At 36.9% G+C, this 20,065-nt stretch overlaps 1 protein-coding gene across 1 annotated transcript in view; it reads right to left on the bottom strand.

The window, feature by feature from the left end:
- spg (dedicator of cytokinesis spg) overlaps positions 1-20,065 on the bottom strand; it is a 916,969-nt gene that overhangs the window by 685,735 nt on the left and 211,169 nt on the right. The window contains exon 12 of the mRNA XM_090372306.1: positions 13,852-13,943. Coding sequence (XP_090228432.1) covers positions 13,852-13,943 — 92 coding nt within the window. The remainder of the gene's footprint in view (positions 1-13,851; positions 13,944-20,065) is intronic.

Below are 20,065 nucleotides of genomic sequence, written 5' to 3'. Positions count from 1 at the left end.
CTTCCTATTGAAATGCCCATTTCTTCACAAGTTGTATTTGCAAATTTAAGAGCCCTTTCTATAATTTTCTTTCTTTCTTTCTTCATTAATAAATAATTTTAAGGTCTGTAACTTTACAACACATTTTTCCAGGCTTATTCTGACTTTTTGTAAATATTTTTGTGTAAGGCTAATTTCTTTTAGTATTTCGTGCCAGAAAGAAAGATAACTTAGAAAAGAAAAATAAATCAAATATGGATGATAATAAAATTTCAGCTGTACCCCTCTGGTATTTATATTCTCTTGAGGTTCACACAATGCTTGTAGAGTGGAAATGATCTTTTCAAAATTCATTTTGACCATATTTACAAATTCATAATATGCACTTCACCTTGTCTGGGTAAGTCTTGACTGTCATTCCTGTATGTTTTTTCATTATTTCCCAACGGTATAGACAGAGACCGAAAAGAAAGAATATAGGTTTTCCAAAGTTCCAAAGACGTTACGCATGACGAAACACTTGCAAATGAATACACTCCGCATTAATTTAACGAGTTGTTTGCATAGGACATAAACAATGCTTTGGAATTAATTTCCTTGATTTCAGATTGGACCCCCACCACAAATTCCTGCCATGGTTGCTGATTTGTTGTAACCTTGACCATGGCACAGATTTTTCTAAATTATTCAAAATTTATTTTGTGAGTTTGGCAGCGGTCTTTCCAACAATGGGAAAGAAGACTAAAAAAATGACTCCTTCCCTTCAACATTGCCACCTACAATGTGAACATATCTAATTACTTCACACATTTGGTCAGTGTGGGATATGTCTGGTGTACTTTGAAATAGAATTCCAAAATATTTAGCTTGTTTTATATTATTGGCTACTATTTTTCTCTCACATAATTTCCAAAAATGTTGCTAAATTCATTTTGAATCTCAGGTGATAAATATGAAGGTTCTCTCCTATGAGATGAACATTCAATTCTTAAAATATGTTCTTTCCAAACAGGGTCATAATTTGATAGAAACTCTACCATGTCTCTAAAATTTCCTTTATTTGTAGAAAATATTCATTCATCATACCAGAAAAAGGAAGATTCTGATGAGCGAGAAATAAGATTACATCTAAAAGCCAATGTAAAAAATCTCTCCATTTCTTTTTTCTTTATCCAGTACTATCTGATGAATGTGGTCAATAGTTTGTTGAAACTTCAACTGTGTTCAATAGTTTGTTGAAACTTCAACTAAAGGTTTTCCACTTCTCCAAGCACAAGAGATGCTGTTCACTACTTTCATGGTCAGAAATCTTTGGGTTTAATTTCCACTAAATTTTAAATACTACGATAAAGTTGGATGTTTTGATTTCTTTCTTCTCCAATGAAAATAGTTTACAGCAAAAACAAAATAAATTTCCTGATGATGGTGAATAAACCATCCATGTTCATAAAAGTTTTTTTCTCCATTTGGCAGTGTCTTATAAAACAAGGAAGTTGTTAGCTGTTGACATCACCCTTTAATTTTTTTTCCTCCTCTTTCAACAGTGTCAAAAGGTTACATCCCTATTTGTGAAAATATTCACTGCCTTCCTTAATAAAATAAATTTAAAGTTATCTGGTACAAAGAGGATGAAAAGCAACGTTGGAATACTTTAAAATACCATTTATTTTCTCTTCCTTTTCAGAATCTTCTCTCTGTTCATGTGTATTTTCACTATATTCATCTCCACTAGAGAATGAATAACTTTATCTGTTAGAACCTCTTAAAAAGATGACTCTTGTACTTGCTCTTCTGATCTATCATGCTGAATATCTATTGCACTGGATGTTGAAGGTGTAACATACTTCAACAATGATCCACATTGCCTGAATAACTTCTCTTGCCTTCTTTGCTTTTCTCTGTTGAAATCTGCTGGGTCAATGTGGCTTAATTTTGTACTTATATTTAGGGACCTATATAAAGAAGTTCATTAAAAAAACGGAAAATATCTGTAAAATGTAAGATAACTAGAAATCAAAATGAAAAATGAGTTTTCAGGGAATACAAAGGCTCGCTTGTATACTTCGTATAAATCCGCTCACCAAAAATGTGGTGCTAACTCAGTGGTTTTCAACCGGGGTGCTGCGGTGCCACAACAACATTCCAGGGGCGCCACATAATTTGGGTTTAAGTTACTTAAACTTATTATTATTTTTTAATTTATGTGCTTATTTCATTATAAAAAGGTGTACAGTATCTTTTTAATTTTGTGGTAATCTATAATTGATTTTTACTTAGTACCTCTATTATTTCTTTATGAATTGTACTTTTTATAATTATATTATTATAATAAATATCATATATATTTTTCAATAACACACACACACACACACACAATCGGATCTAACGGGCAGAAAATTGAGTACGGGTGCTGCAAAATAAAATAAATTAGTTAGGGGTGCCGTTATTAAAAAAAAAAAGATTGAAAACCACTTAATGAACTTGTAAGACAAATTTTGTAAAAAAAAAAAAAGTGATTAAACTAAATGTGTTTGTAAAGGCTTAATATTCTTTTGACACCCAGTCTGGAGAGAAAGGAAGTGAATGAAATAATCAAGAGGAATTTAAAATATGAATTTAATAGTATATAACAGAGCTATGGTGCCCAATATGTTCTATGTTGATATCAATATTTGTAAAAGGATAAGAGAAATTTAACTCAATATGATACGTAGAACACTGCTGTATGACACTCTACAGAAATTAAAACAAATAAAAGATTAATGCAAAATGATTACTGTAAAAAATCAAGGGAACACAATTCAAAAATTAACTAAAATACAAAAAAAAAAAAATTTAAAAAAATAAAAATCAATTAAGGTTAAATGTAAATTTTGAAAAACGATTTTCCTTCCTGAAGCAGATAATGCTTTTCGACCATGCACCATGGTACACAGGAATGAAAATTGCAGAGTGTGTGAGCTTGAATCTTAAATAGTCCTCACATATTTTGTCCTCACAATATGCACAAAATGCCACGATTATTTGTTTCTCCAGCTTAACCTATCGATACACACAATTATGGAAGATTTTTTGAAAATTTGGTGCAAAATTACATTACATTAACATTAAGATACTCAGCCCAAACTTACCATATTTCTTTTCTAAAATATTGCCTTCAGAACAACATCATTCTGAAATTTGCCAAGGTCAATTCAAAATCATAAAATTTCAGGCATAAAGCAACTAGCAGTTGCCACATCACGTAATGTAGTTAAACTTGTCTTAAAATCTCATTATTTCAATAAACAAAAATACCTTGCCAGGTTACGAAACTTCACGACAAATTAAAAAATTATCTACATCCAAATGATAGGTCTGTATTGAAGGTCTCCACAGATTTGCAACATGAAGCAAAGGTCACAGAAATAAAAAAGAAAAAAAAAAAAAAAAAAAAAGACACACTAATGAATTGAATACATTATTGTGGGTATCAAGACAGATTCATATGAGTTAAAATAAATGCTTGCTTTTGGCCAAGTGCATATGAGATCATTGCTGTTTTCATGCTTTTTTTTATTCCTGTGATCACGACACACAGTCAAAAAGCATTATCTGCTTCAGGAAGGAAAATCGTTTTTCAAAATTTACATTTAACCTTAATTGATTTTTAATTTTTTAATTTTTTTTTTGTATTTAAGTTAATTTTGGAATTGTGTTCAATAGATTGTTTTTACTGTAATCATTTTGCATTAATCTTTTATTTGTTTTAATTTCTAGAGAGTATCATATGGAAGTGTTCTACGTATCCTTCTACAAGTTCTCTTATCCTTCTACAAATATTGATATCACATATACCATAGCTCTGTTATATACTATAAAAACCAGATTACATATGTGACTAATCAAAAGGGGGGAAAAGAAAGGAATTGGGTTACAAAGCATTTATATATATAATAGTTTTTCATCCACTGTACATAAGGCTGATACTAATGTTCATAACTAATGAGAGTGAAACCTTAAATTTTAGAATGCTGAATAAGGATCAAGTAAGAGGGCAAGTTAATGCATATATTATAAGTAAAGCACTGAACCAATTTATATCTTTCTTTTTGTACTGTTATTACGAGCCAAAACATTCAGTGTGCTATTAGCTTGTTACTGAAATGAATTTTGAAACTGAATTAATCATCTGATTGATAAAGAAGTAACAATGTTGTTGTTGTTGTTATTTGGTTTTTAGGAGCATTAGCAACTAAGGCCATATTGCTCCGGGATATGCGGTGGTCATTCCCTGACCTTTCCGCATCCTCCGTATTTGGTGGTGATGGGCTCGAACCCCGGTCTAATCAAGAAGCGTGTACTATGCACTGCTGCTCCTTCCCACCTGGCTACGGAGACGCCTAAAGAAGTAACAATAACTAATTCAAATGGATAAACTAAAAGGAATAAAGCTCAAACAGTTTTAAGTTTCGATAAACATGAGTGGGCAATTCAACTTACTGCAAGAGTAGAAATGTTCCATTCAGCTGATTTGAAAATATAGAACCTACTTTTATAAAAAGAAATTATTCTCATCACATGTATTTCCTTAATCAAGAAATTGAATGTCCAATGATTGATATAATCTTTACTTCTTGCTTGACGTTGCTATTATTCAGTGACCTTCCAGAAATTCCTCACTGGTTTTAATACGTAGAAATATAGGAGACAGAAATTGTTTAAAAGTAATAAAAGTAGAATCTTACTTATTTACTCACAGTATTAGTTCACACTTAGTTCACAGTATTACATGAATTTGAACATATGGCTTAAACCACATGTTCATGTTCCATAAAAAAGTTTTTAGTATATTGCTTCTATCAGTTTGACCATAAAAATAAAATTTGAATAGGAAATATTTATGTGGCAAGCTGTAAATGTTTAAAGTAGAAGTGTCATAAGCATGCTATACCAGGAATGGGGGAACTTTTGCAATTATTAGACTTCTAAATTTGTAAAATTGACTGTAAATTAAGTAATTTAAGATTACATAAATTACTGATTGTTATGTAATTTACTGATTATTAATCATAATATGATTCACACTACACAACGGTTAAAGTTCATATTTAAAATATTTTATTTGATTTCATTTTGCTTTTTCTCAGGTATAAACAACCTCTAGAAAATAAGTGTCCCCTCTCTTTATACCTATTTGCATCAGAATCAAACTCTCTGGGTTCTTAAATACTTATTTCCATGCAAACAAATGTTGTTCTAAATCTGAAATTTAAGTGCAGCTGCAAATTTCTCCTTTTAGCTCGTCATCTTCTGTTCCTATCCAATGGAATAACTTGTCCATAAATGAAACTAATTCCAAAAATTGAGGCACACATCTTTTATACAATTTTATATACAATATCAAACTATTCTTGAATATACATTTGTCCACTCCTACCTCAGAGATTTGCAATTAAAAAAAATCAGATATCAATTAACGAAGAACTGAATTTATGATATTAACTGGATTTTATTTGTATTTACAAAATTATTTAATGAAACAATTGCAGTTTCAAAATCATTAAATTTGGCAATCTCATTAATACCATTTGCCAGTTAAGGCAACTTAACTAAAGGCAAAAAAAAAGCCTTTAGTTTCCCACATTATAAACAATTAAGCAAAAAGAAGCATTCGTGGTGTAGTGATGGTATATGGGTTTCATACACTACGATTGTTTTTTGGTACGAGGAGTGGTATGAAAGTAATGCCACCTGTTTTTTTCCTACAACTATGCCTTTTACATAAATTAATCCACAATCATTAATAAACACAGTTATTTTTCCACAAAGTTACCATTCATTTTCTATGCACTTCTGCCATCTCTGAGTCAGACACTGTATACCAATCCTGTATACAGTGCCTTACTCTTGCTCCAGATAGCTTCATGAACACTGTTTCAGCAGGTCGTCATCAGCAAAATGGGTTCCACGGAGTGCACTCTTCAGCAGGCTGAACAGGTGATAGTCGGAAGGTGCAAGATCTGTGCTATGAGAGGGGTGAGGAAGACAGTGCAACCCAGTTTTGCAATAACCTCCAAAGTGTGCAGACCGGTGTGGGGTCGTGCGTTGTCACGGAGAAGAAGGTTTTTGTCCAGTCAAACTCTATAGATGCGGTCTTTCAACTTTTTCAACATTTCCACATATTGATCTGAGTTGATTCAATGGGATTTGCCATTGAACCAGCAAACAATAAGAGAAGAGAAAAAAATCAAACTTACAACTCACCTATGAAAAGAATGGCAAAATAGATGAACCACCACCACTAAGGGCAAAGTCACCCAAATACTCTTACCATATGTAGACAAAGCTTTCCCAAAATCATCACCATGGTTCCAACCAGGACTGAACACCACCTTTCTCTTAACAGGCCATGGCCCCCTTCAACGAAAAACTTGCAGCCTCTGGTAATCCGGAGGATCTTCTCTGTGCATGCAGGGAGCCCGAGAGTTGGAGGCACATTATGCATGAGTGCCAGGGACCCAACAATCTGCATAAATTGTTAATCACCAGAGTTAGATTTATTCCCCAGGACCAGAAACACCACCTTCAGGATACAAATAAAGAGTATACAGCCCTTACTAGATATGCGTAGGCCCTCTTTGCAAGAAGGTCACAAATTGCAGCAGGAAAAGGACTGAGAAGAAAGTGATAGTCACCCCTATTTCGGAAAAGGCTAGAATAGCACTCAGCACTCTATACTAAATACAAACTCAACGAAACGGACCCGAACTGGAACTGTCTCAGGCAGCACAAAAGACAAGGAGTAGAACGAATCCGAACAAAATGCAGCCACTATACCCTGGTTTCCACACCCAGACTGGACTCAGCCCAGTCTGGGTGTAGAAACCAAGACTGGACTCAACCCAAACCTGATGCCACCTAGGTATGAGAAGAGCTTCTGAACCATCCACCATGGCAGACCACCTACTGGTGCTGCCTGACCACACCTTAGTGGACGTATGGCAATCTATCCATGCACTAGCATGGACTCTTTCTCACCCTCCCCCACTTTCACCTGATGGAGATACCTCCAATGAAGCCTGGGGATGCCTACTCTTTCACCCCCATACTTCTGCCTTTTCCCTCTCTCTCTCTCTCTCTTCTCCAGTCTTCAACCCCATACTCTATCTAAACGTGAGGTGTTTTTTTTTTTTTTTTTAATACACAGGTCCTTGCCGCTAAAATCTTCAGAAATTAGGCAGCAGGACCTGTGCCAGAATACCATTGCAATCCCTCTACTGCCGGACGTTCTTCCACGTGGAAGAACGTCAGGCAGTAGAGTCGGTAAAGTCAGTAGAGTCAGGCAGTAAATCCTTATTTTCACGTGGCTAAGGATGGACAACAGGGGTAGGGGGTTCCACCAATGGCTAAATGGTCAGAGGAGTAACATAACATGACACAACACTAACATACATTTTACACTTTTTGAAACCTCTGACATTCACAGAGTACGGTGACACAAACAGAGTACACAATGCAGAGATTGGGGAACCGATGAGGCCTTTAGACAATGAACACTTTATCCTTTACCCTTTATCTTAAAATATCTTATCCAACATATAACTGTACTCAAATCTACAGTATTGTCACCATAAAAATTTTTGAGACGTGTATGGATTTCAATAGGTGTCACTTCTTCCTTGGTAAGAAATTCAATCACCACTCTTTGCTTGATACATATATCTGTAACATCCACCATGTTGAACTATCTGTGTGCTGCACTCATGAGACCGATCACAGTGCCACTCAGTATGGTGTAACCAGATACCTCTAGTGACCATTTAAGTGACACACAAAATGATCTATGGGGACACATTTGAAGGTAAAAATATTAGGAGGCAGTGGTGAAAGAGGCCTATGCGCTCCGGATTCATATTACTGAAATGAAAAAATTATAATTCCTCAGAGCGGTTAATACTAGAATATACATATAGAGAACGGTTAGTATACAAAAGAGCTTTCGGCTGGGTAGACAGCCTTCTTCAGTTAAACATTAAATGACAGTTAGAATGGAGATGTGCACTGCCAAGTTGGTGCGTGATGCGCGTGGCTAACTGTTTGAGGTTGAAGTTTGTGGCTGTGACGTACGGTGGTGACGCGGCCAGCGTTTGTCTATGGACAGAATTATTGCTTCTGTGATGGGGTTAACTTGACAACCACTGTTCCTGTTCAAAGAGGTATCCGAGCATTTTATGTTTAACGATTCCAACCAGGTGCGCCGTAGGTAATGGTGGGACCTGTCCACAACCACGACATTGACCCACACCGCAATGTCGTGGTTGCTTGTCCAGACATGCTCGGCAATACGACTTACGAGTTGTCTACGTTTGTCTCGAGGCTTCTTGCCTGGGAGTTGGATGCAACTCCCAGGCAAGAAACTCCGTTCTCTCATTTCCAACGTGAAAACACCTGTCCCCACCCTTCTGCAGAGCGGTTTGGTCTGTCGCATCTCTTCCCGTGACTGCACTAGCTGCTACTTTGGAGAGACTGGACGTCGGCTCGAGAAACGTCTCTCAGAACATAAAAGGGCGATCCATTTGGCAGATGTGGAACACTCAGCTATTGCCGAGCATGTCTGGACAACCCACCATGACATTGACCCACACCGCGATGTTGTGGTTGTGGACAGGTCCCACCATTACCTACGGCACACCTGGTTGGAATCGTTAAACATAAAATGCTCGGATACCTCTTTGAACAGGAACAGTGGTTGTCAAGTTAACCCCATCACAGAAGCAATAATTCTGTCCATAGACAAACGCTGGCCGCGTCACCACCATACGTCACAGCCACAAACTTCAACCTCAAACAATTAGCCACGCGCCTCACGCACCAACTTGGCAGTGCACATCTCCATTCTAACTGTCATTTAATGTTTAACAGAAGAAGGCTGTCTACCCAGCCGAAAGCTCTTTTGTAGACTAACCGTTCTCTATATGTATATATTAGTATTAACCGCTCTGAGGAATTATAATTTATTCATTTCAATAATAGGAAGCATTACTTTCATACTAGTCGTCGTATATGTAATTAAATCCATCTGTGGACTAGAGGTGCTTTTCTCTCTCTCCATTTTTTTTTTTTCTTTTATTTATTTATTTTTGACTCCGTTGAACAAAAAAAAAAGTTGAAGCAGCATAAATGACCAAGAGAAATGAGAAAGCTTAACATCTGGAACTGTTCCTGATGTTAAGTTTCACATCCTAAGACTAATATCAAATCACACGTTTCCTTGTAGACTCGGCAGGTTTTGACTTTTAGCTGCCAAGAACAGGTTTTGACTTTTAAATGCTTCCATTCTGCAGTATATTTAAATTTGACTATTTAAGGCAAAATTTTGGCTGTTTTTAATTATTATTGATAAGGAGAGAGGCAGAATTCTATATCCTTCTGTCTTCACATCATATTAATCATTTATTTCAATTTTTTCAACCAAATGTAAAATTTGATGCTTTTGAGATACCTCTGTGAGAGCTGCTTTTCACTGAAGACTACTGAAAACTGACAGTTTTCTGATCTTGTTATACAATTCAACAAACTTCTCTCTCTAAATAAATAAAGAAATAAATAAAAGTCTCTCATACTCCTGACATGGGCATGGGCATACATAAACATCAGAATTTTAATACTGTACCTTAGAAAAATTGACATTTGATTGTAAAAATTATGTATCAGTCTCCCATGATAACAACTTTTTTGAGCAGAGATGGATTAACATGCAACAATTCCTCTAAACTTCTTTACCACAGCCATATGTGCTATTTCCTTAAAACATGATGTCACCTTTGTTCAAGGTAGTAGTAGTAGAAGTAGTGGCATGTGATGGAAGAAAGCATGTGTATGAGCTTATGCAGCATCAGACAAAAAAAAAAAAAAAACACACCATTCCCTCCAAATGCCTGTCCAGTTCCTCCTTAAATTTATTCAACCAATCAACATCCACAACGACAGATGGAAGTTTGTTCCAGCAATTAACCACCCGCTGGCTAAAGGCAAATTTCCACACATCTATTCTACATCTGTCTTTTCTTAATTTGAATTTATGCCCCCTTAGGTTCGTAATCTGAACAAGTGGAAGGATCCCATCAGAATTCAGAAAGCTCAACCCATTCAAGGCCTTATACACCTCAATCAGATCATCGCGCAGGTGCCTAAGTCTCCAGCCACTGCAATTTGCAGACCTTAAGCCTCTCTTGGTAAGAGGATCTCTTCATTCCCCTCACCAATCTTGTTGCCCTTCTCTGTACACACTCAAGTAAATCTACATCCTTCCTAAATTGAGGCCTCCAGACCTGTACGCAGTACTCACAGCGTGGCCTGACTATTGCCTTATACAGAGGGATAATCACCTTCTTTTCCCTGCTAGCAAAATTCCTATATATCATTGACAAAACCCCATGACCTGCCCTGGCAGCTTGTCTGCATTGCTCAGAAAACTTCATATCTGCCTGCACAATTACTCCCAGGTCTTTTTAATTTTCTACCACCTTAAGTGTAGTACAACACAGTTGGTACGTTTCTCTGGGATTACTTCTACCCATACGCAGTACTCTGCATTTGTCAAGGTTAAACTTCAGTTGCCACTTCTTAGCCAATCTGTTTTTTTTTTTTTTTTTTATATATGAAAACCCCAAACACGAAAGGTATCAAAACCTATAGTACTTAGTACCGTGCATGGGTTGAAGGAGAAGTATGCGGGGGAGGGGGATGCCGGAAACTTTGCTCCAGAGACTAAACATGGGTTTCACCACTTCAAGCCTCCAATAAGCAAAGTGGTGGTATTTCACCGGTTGATGAAAGTCATCTATCTGCCCAAATTATCTAGATCCTGCTGCAGTTACACACTGCCATTACTGTCATTAACAATCCTGCAACCTTTGTCTCATCTGCAAACTTCAACATTAAGCCTGCTATACCTTCATCAATTTCATTGATAAATATACAAAACAACAATGGACCCAACACCGAACCTTGTGGAACTCCACTAATAACATTAGTCCAAGAAGAGCAGCACCCATTGATTACGACTCTCTGTCTTCTCCCACTTAACCATCCTTTTATCCATTGTAGCAACTTACCCTTAATACCATTCTGCTCCAATTTGTACAATAGTCTTTCATGCGCAACAGTGTCAAAAGCTTTCCTGAAATCCAAATATATGATATCAAAATTATTTTTTGCATCCATTTCCTTTGTAACCACATCATAATATCCTATCAAATTTGTCAGACAAGGCTTTCCCTTAACAAACCCATGCTGTGTCTGAATTATTGCTGCAGTCTGGTCTAGATGATCCTGCAATGCATCTTTAACCAGTGACTCCATTATTTTACCAAGAACAGAAGTTAAACTAACTGGTCTGTAATTACTCGTGTCACCCTTCGATCCCCTTTGTGAATTGGGGATACACTTGCACATCTCCAATCCGTGGGAACCTCCCCTGAGTCCTGAGGCAGGCGAATGCAGATTACAAGAAATCCTTGCTGTTTTTCTTAGTATCTTTTGCCAAGGATTTCTCTTAATCTGCCTTCGCCTGCCTAACCTCCTTTGTGACCTGATTAAAGACTAGCTTATATCTGCCACAGGCTTCTGAGTCGCTTGATAATTTATATGCATCCTATGCATTTTTCTTCCCTGTTACGAGTCTCATTAGTTCATTAGATAACCATTTAGGCATAAACGTTGAACAATATTTTTTAATAAGTATGAAACTTTTAGTAGAATCCACGATTAAGTAGAATTTACTGTTGGTAACATCGTCAGTTTATCCCACTGTGCAGAATTTAAAAACTTTCTGAGACGACTGTACTCACCTTTACGGAAGCAAAAACCCTTTTCTTTATCCCTGATGGTAATTATATCTTTAAGTAAATCTCACATCAGTACACTGTGATCACTGCCACCTAGTGGTTCCTTTATCTGCAAATTCTTAATACACGAATGATCACTGCTGATAACTTTCTCTGGTTGCCTCTCGAACATACTGCTGCAGAAAACAATCATCCAATAAATCCACAAAAGTCTGACTAGTGTGTGAGCGACAAAGCACAAGTTCCAGTCAATACCTGGGAAGTTAAAATCCCCCATTATAAGACATTCCGATTTACTAGCCCACTCTATTTCTCTGTACAATTGTTCATTGTACTCATTCGAGTCATTAGGCCTATAACACACTCCTACTCTTATTTTTGCTTTCGCAGTGCTTATGTCACACCAAACTGACTCAACAGTGCACTGTTCATCTATATCAACTGGATGCACTTCTTTTGATTTTATGTTTTTCTTAATTAACAGCATAACACCTCCTCCATTTCTATCCTGTCTATCCTTTCTGTACACATTGTACTCCCCAAATTCCAGTTCAGCATTCCTTACATCTGTGTGACACCAAGTCTCTGCTATCCCAACAATATCCGCCTTTGATGTCTTGATCAACACTTCAAATTCATCAAATTTATTTACTATACTTCTGGCATTGGTATACATGCTCCTATTCCTAATTACCCTAACACATCCCATATACCCACCTATTTCAGGATGACTGCCATCTGTCCCTGAAACCCCCAACACCCCTCGCTCCAGGTCGCTACTTATTCTAATAGAAGTTGTGCAAGAATCACCTTCACCTCTGCCTATGGTTACTGTTAAACTATTAGTCCTTGTATCCCCCCCCCCAAGCAATCAGTTTTCCGACCCATCTAACACTACCTCGATAGCATCAGCAAATATTTTTGCACCCTTTCTATTTAAGTGTATCCCGTCCCTGTAGAAGCAGTATCTCCTGTTAACAAGTACAGACCAGGCTGAAAAAAATTCTATCCCTTGAGCCTTACACAATCTTTCCAGGGCCGAACTGATCGACAAGGCTCTCATCATATACTCCCTCCTATCGTGTCTGTGCAGAATTGCAGACACTTTCAAATTCAACCCTAATTCTCTGCTTTTGTTCAACAGTGACCTGTACTTGTTAAGTAATTCTGCCGGTCTCCTACTCTTAATATCATTAGTGCCAACATGTACAACTATATCACCTTTTGTGCCCTTAAAAGATGATATCAGCTCTACAACATCATCAACCTTTGCCTCTGGCAGACATACCCTGATCCTGTTCCACCTATCCTTTTTACAAAGCATGTTCCTCGTTTCCCTAACAACAGAGTCACCAACAACTACTAGTTCCTGTGGGACCAGCGCATTCTGCCTTGGGGGTTGCCACTGTGTTGCGTGATGACCAAGTGCAAGCTCTGGCATTGATGTGGGCAGCTGAGAGCTTGATGGGCCCCTCAATTTAGATCTTTTGAGGGCATCCAGCCTGTCCTTCAAACTCTCATATAGGCCCATAACAACGCTGAGTTGTCGCCTGATTTCTTTACACACCTTACATCGCGCGCGCGCGCACACACACACACACAAAGACATCCCCCCATGGCAATATCATGTTCCGTTCCAGAGAGTTTGGCAAACATTTCACAAGTTGCAGATTTTTTTAGGCTGTGATGCGATGGAGAATCGCCCCCTCATTTCTCCCCTGAGTCACAGCACTCCTGCCACTTTGTGCATGTTGATTTGCTGCTCTAGTTTGGGGCATGCTATTTTAAATTAATAAGATCAATAAATTAAATTAATTAAATGTCAATGCTACGCTATCTAACAGAAACAGTGAAGTGTATTACTCTATATAATTATGCATTAGAGCTACCTAGCTACCTCAATTAAAAATTTGAATTCCCTACCACTACATACAATTACAATGTATTTAAGTGACAATGTTTTAAGTTCTAAAACTTCTCTTTTGTAAATTGGTTTAACTGTAATAAAATTAATGGCAACATAAATAAATTCGCTACTTACCACAGTTGCTTTGTCCAGAAAGTGGGTTGTATTTGTTGTTTTGTTTCTTAATAATAAATTCGTGTAACTGGTAGAAGTCATTTTCATTGCACCTATTTAAAACAACAAGAATAATTCTTTACTTGATTAGTTACAAAATTAAAAAAAAAAAAAAGTTATATTTCCATGTAAATAAATAAATAAATCTGCAGCCATTGTCAATCCACTGTAGGATGGAGGCCTCCTCAACAAGTCATGTTGAGGGAATGAACCATAATCTGCCATGCTGATCTAGTGTGGGTTGACATAGCGACCATATTTAGCAGTCAGGGGTTTGAACCCTGGGCTATTCAAAGAGCATGTGTTTTTGCACCCCTGCTTCTGACTGCTTGGCTCCGGAAGCCTTCTATTTCCATGTAGAGTGTATTAAATCAGTTAACATGCTATAAGTCATTTTGCCATTTTTCATGCCTATCATGTTTTTGTTATTATTTTAAATGTGATCTAATTTAAATATTTTAGAATTCTTTTGCTGAATATGAGTACATAATTGTACATATTGCTGCTAAAACTGATAAATTAAAGAATGTACAGTAAAGAACACATAACATCCATCCATCCATATATCTCCAATTTTTGTTTTAAGAAGCAGAAACAATGTTGTTGTTGTTGTTATTTGGTTTTTAGGAGCATTAGCAATTAAGGCCATATTGCTCCAGGGATATGCGGTGGTCATTCCCTGAACTTTCCACATCCTCCGTATTTGGTCGTCACAGGTCTCGAACCCCGGTCTAATCAAGAAGCGTGTGCCCCGCACTGCTGCTCCTGCCCACCTGGCTACAGAGGCGGCCAGAAACAATGAAACTTGTAAGCATCAAGAAGCTTTTGAGATGCTACCTGCACTCTTTCTTTGATAAAGTGAGATACTCACTTTATTGTACATATTGTAAAAAGTCTACAGGACCATTAATAATGGCTGTGGGGAAATTCAAACACTATTGCATTAAACACTATAGCTGGCCAATGCTTACCAAAGTGAAAAGCAAACTCTACTTTTTTTTTTTTTTTTTTTTTTTTTTGGTAGTTATTGGGAATCGGCTGTGGCCATAGTGCATCTCCCAAGGTTTTTTGCAGTACTTTGATCCAAGCCCGAGGCAGGATTCGAACTCGCAATCTTTGGGTTGCCAGGCAGGCGCTTTACCCATCCAGCTAGCCCGGTCGGCACCAAACTCTATAGGAAAAATTGAACTGACAGGAAGTTTACAAACATAAATATGATTCTTGTAGACATGCAGAGTATTAGCGGTACAGGACAGACAGAGAGAGAGGTTACGTTAGGTTAAGTTTTTGAGGTATAATGTATGTATGTTGCATAATAGCTGTAATAATAACAGCTATTATGCAACAAGACAAGGTTATAGTATGTTAAAAATGAATTCTGGTAACCTTTAAAAGAGGTTACCTTGTTAAAATGGCTACATAAGGGTAAAAGGTGACATAGGTATAAAAAATATATATGGTATTTTATATACATGTATAAAAATCAACACATTGTAAGAAATTAAAAACAGCTGAGATGTTGATATTGTCAGATAAAATCTGAGAACATAAGGCTCAGTTAGAGCAGTAAAACTTATATCATTTAAAAACTGTACAATCAATTAAAATATGTTTAATGGATAAAACAATGTCATAAGACTCACACATAGGAGTATCTCCAAGCCTCAACAAAAAGGAATATGTCAGATGACCATGTCCTATGTGAGGTCAAGCAAGAAAAACTTCCTCTTTTTTACAATTCCTGTGCAGACTAGACAACTGCCATGGTTTAATTACAGGCTTTATCTGGTGTAATTTAGGTGAAGTCTGTCCACTCCATAAATTTTGCCACTGTGAGTGAACCTTGTTGTGCATTATTTGCTTGTAGTCTGTATAGGAGGAATGACAGGCCATCATGATTACTATCAGTTGCTCATTTGGCTGCAGTATCAGCCAAATCATTTCGCTTAATCCCAATGTGAATGGAAATCAAGCATAAGCGGATATCAAAATTATGTTCATAAAGAGGATAAATCTTCTGGTGAACCAGAGACAGAACTGGATGGGAATCTTATTTCAACATTAACAAAGCCTGTAATACACTCAGAGAATTACAGTATACAATTAACCGTTGGTATTGAAAGGTCCTGATATGATCTAAGGCTGAGTCTAAAGCATGCAGCTCTGCAGTTACATGTACTACATCCAAATAGAATCTACTGGGATATAGTAGCGTCTGGAAAGAGAGCAGCAGGTCCTACACATGATTCATACCTCAAGCTATTAGAAAAATGAAATGGCTACTGTACAAATTGGAAAATACATTTATTGTTATTATAGTTTAATGAAATATATCAAAGCGTTTATGTTTCACTCGCCAGAGTCTGAAAATGATGTGTTAAATGGCCTCCACTATAGCAAACACAACGATCTACTTATATTCTTTAATTTCTTATATTCATTAACCATTGCTTTATATAATGCTTCTTGTGGTATTCTTTCAATTTAATTGCAAATGCTCAGGAGTCCATGGCTTAGATAGACATTGGATTTTAAGAAACGTCATAAAAAGAAATTGGTAAGTCTGGTGATCGTAGTGGAAAATTCATCATACCAAAATGATGACAATGTTATTTGGAAACATTCACTTTAAGTTGACTCCTTTTTTGGTGAAGATCCATGCTCCTAAATTTCTGCAGCACATTCAGACAAGAAGTCAGAATGTTCAGCTCAGTGTGCTAAAAAGAGCTGCAGGTAGACAGATGGTGAAGTATCAGACTTTACCCAGTTCTCAAGTGGAAAGTCACATGCCGGAATGTGAGCATGGCAAGCAAGAGTCATCTACAATGATATCCAAATCTTGGAGTAGAAGTTAGACATGAAAACTGAAAGGACAATTAGCAGTCTGACAGGCATTGAACAAATTTTCCCATCATGGCTCAAAACGGATTTCCACATAGGATGGTCTGGCACGGATTTGAGTTTTAAGGCATATTTGAGAGAACTCTTTACATTGAAGGAATAACAGTGATTCATTTGCTTCATGGATAGGCTCTGGACAGATGTTCGGAATGCTCCAGGCAATACAGATAGCCTGATGATGGTGGGGGTCCAGCCATCGAGTGCTGTTTCTGGCTGATGCAAATACCTGGAACCCATGATCTAGTTGAGATCGCAGAAATACATGGTAGATATGTAGCAGTAAGATTCATCAGTCAACACCCCAAGAAGTGGAGAAAAAAGCATGGAGAATATTCAGTCCTCTTGTGCACTTTATATGGAGCTGATGGATATGTTCATGAAAGGTCAACTTTTTTATCAAATACCAGTCGCAAGAATTTTGTGTCTATCATTACTGGAATAGCATTTAGTCCAAGCCTCAATTCACGATCAGGATGTGTGAAGATTATGCTTATAACAAAAATGTACACAATCAGTCTTTTGTGGTGAGAACCTGGGCACAAAGGGATCCAGGCCTAGAGTTTGCACACACTTGTACGGTGGGTGGGTGGAGGGGGGATTTACTTGAACATGCTCATCGTACAGATGTACACTATAACATATATATTAAAGTGTATATATGGAAAACCCCATATATTGACACGAAAGGTATCAAAACCTATAGTACTTAGTACCACGCATGGGTTGAAGGAGAGGTATGGGAGAAGGGGGATGCCGGAAACTTTGCTCTAGAGACTAAACATGGGTTTCATACAAATGTATATACACCACACATAGATACATGTTAGTGCATTACAGTCTTTAGTTTCCCCCATGCTATACTGCCTCCAACAACAACAAAGAAACTGGGTTAAGCAAAAAAAAATACCGATTTTAAAAAAGAAATGTCTACTGTACAAATTGGAAAATACATTTATTATTATTACAGGTTAATGAAATACAGTAAACCCCCGCTATTCGTGGTATCTGTATTCGTGGTTTCGCGTATTCGCAGTCGCTGATTTAATATAAAAATGAAACCTGAAAAAATGCGAATTTTAAAGCGCCGTGAACATTTTCTGCCCTAAAAAAAAAAAGATGGGCGTGGCTAAAATTATCTTTCCCGGTCAAAACAGCGCTCAGTGGGTGGGGGGAGAGTGGTGACAAAATCGCGAGTGTGGATGTTTCTCGCTAATCCTTGTTCAGTATGTGTTATGCGCTTATCATGGAAGGTCTCGTCGTTTGCTTTTAATTTATATGCTTATAAATTGAATAAATTTATCAATTTATAAATTGATATGCTTACAAAAGTGATAAATCTACCGTTTTGTAGTGTAAAACAGACTTTTTCGAGTGTGTTAACGGAAGAAAGTGACTTATTGTGGACAAGTTCTTTCTAATCCGTACAAAAATATGGCTACAAATAACAAGGGAAATGTGAAAAGATCAAAGAAGGCGATGACATTAGCAAATAAAATTGAGTTATTAGACAAAATTTCTAATGGTGAAAGTGTCTCCTCAGTGGCAAAATATTATAAAATCAATGAGTCAACGGTACGATCAATCAAGAAATCAGAAGAAAAAATCTGCCGTAGTGTCCATGAAAACATGCTAATTGCTTCAAAAATTTGCTCTGTAACTCATGATGTTAAATTAGAAAAAATGGAAAAACCTTTAAATCTGTGGATAGAAGACCGAACTCAAAATAAAATTCCGTTAAATTCACTCATTCATGAAAAGGCAAAACTCCTTTATCAACACTTTAGCGAAACTGGTAATAGCACTGGCGGGATAAGTTTTTTAGCTAGCAAAGACGCTGGTTTGAAAGATTTGTTTGAAATTTCTAATAAATATTACATTTAATATTAAATTGTTTCTTATTTTCATTTCGATGCCCTATGCTTGCATTTCACTATGTACTGTCTATGTACATAGTCATATTATGAAGGTACATATAATACATACATAGAAAAAATTTTAGACTAGTTTTTCTTATATATTTCATACTTTGGAACAGAACCCCTTTATTACTATGGGAGCCATAACTCAGTAATCGGGGCATTTCTCAGGAACATAACTCCCGCGAATAGCGGGGGTTTACTGTATATCAAAGCATATATGTTTCGCTCCCCAGAGTCTGAAAATGAAGTCCCTTAAATGGCCTCCACTATTGCAAACAAAACCATCTACTCATATTTTCAACTTAACCATTGTTCTATATAATGCTTCTTGTGGTATTCTTTCAATTTAATCAACAATGCTCAGGAGTCTGTGGCTTAGATAGACATTGGATTATAAGAAACCTCATAGAAAGAAATTGATAAGTGTGGTGTTCGTAGTGGCAAATTCATCATACCAAAATGAGATAATGTTATTGGGAAACATTTCTTTTAAGTTGACACCTTTTTTTGGCAAAGATCCATGCTTATAAATTTCTGCAGCACATTCACATATAGGGTTGAAGTTATTGTGACAGCTGAACTATTGACCATGCCCTTAGTCATGATTATGAGGGCATCCTTGGACTAAGAGAAGGTCCTCACAGACTAGAGATGTGCAAATGTATCCCCAATTCACAAATAGGGATCGAAAGGTGACAAGTAATTAAAGACCTGTAAGTTTAACTTCTGTTCTGGGGAAAATAATGGAGTCGCTAGTTAAAGAAGCATTGCAGGATCATCTAGACAAAACTGCAGTTATAGTTCAGCCACAGCATGGGTTTGTTAAGGGGAGGCCTTGTCTGGCCAATTTTATTGGATACTATGATGTGGTCACAAAGGAATTGGATGCAAAAAAATAATTTTGATATCATATCCTTGGATTTTAGGAAAGCTTTTGATACTGTTGCACACGGAAGACTACTGTAAAAGTTGGAGAAGAATAGCATTAAGGGCAAGTTGCTGCTATGGATAAAGGGACGTTTGAGGAGAAGACAGAGAGTGATAATCAATGTACACTGCTCTTCGTAGACTAATGTTATTAGTGGAGTTTCCCAGGGGTCTGTGTTGGTCACGTTGTTTTCTACATTAATCAATGATACTGATAAAGGTATATCAGGCTTAATGTCCAAGTTTGCAAAGATGATATGAAGGTTGGTAGGGTTGTTAATTCCAGTAAGAATGATACACTACTGCAACAAGATCTAGAAAAGTGAGCAGATGGGCTGTGAGGTGGCAACTGAAGTTTAACATAAACAAATGCAAGGTACTGCATATGGGTAAAGCTGCAGAGTAATGACCAACTGTGCAGTACTACA

Source organism: Mastigoproctus giganteus, chromosome 4 (genome assembly GCF_048544385.1).
Source record: "Mastigoproctus giganteus isolate SK-2022 chromosome 4, ASM4854438v1, whole genome shotgun sequence".
Lineage (NCBI taxonomy): Eukaryota > Metazoa > Arthropoda > Arachnida > Uropygi > Thelyphonidae > Mastigoproctus > Mastigoproctus giganteus.
Note: the sequence above shows the minus strand (reverse complement) of the source record. Positions and strands in the feature narration are given on the sequence as shown.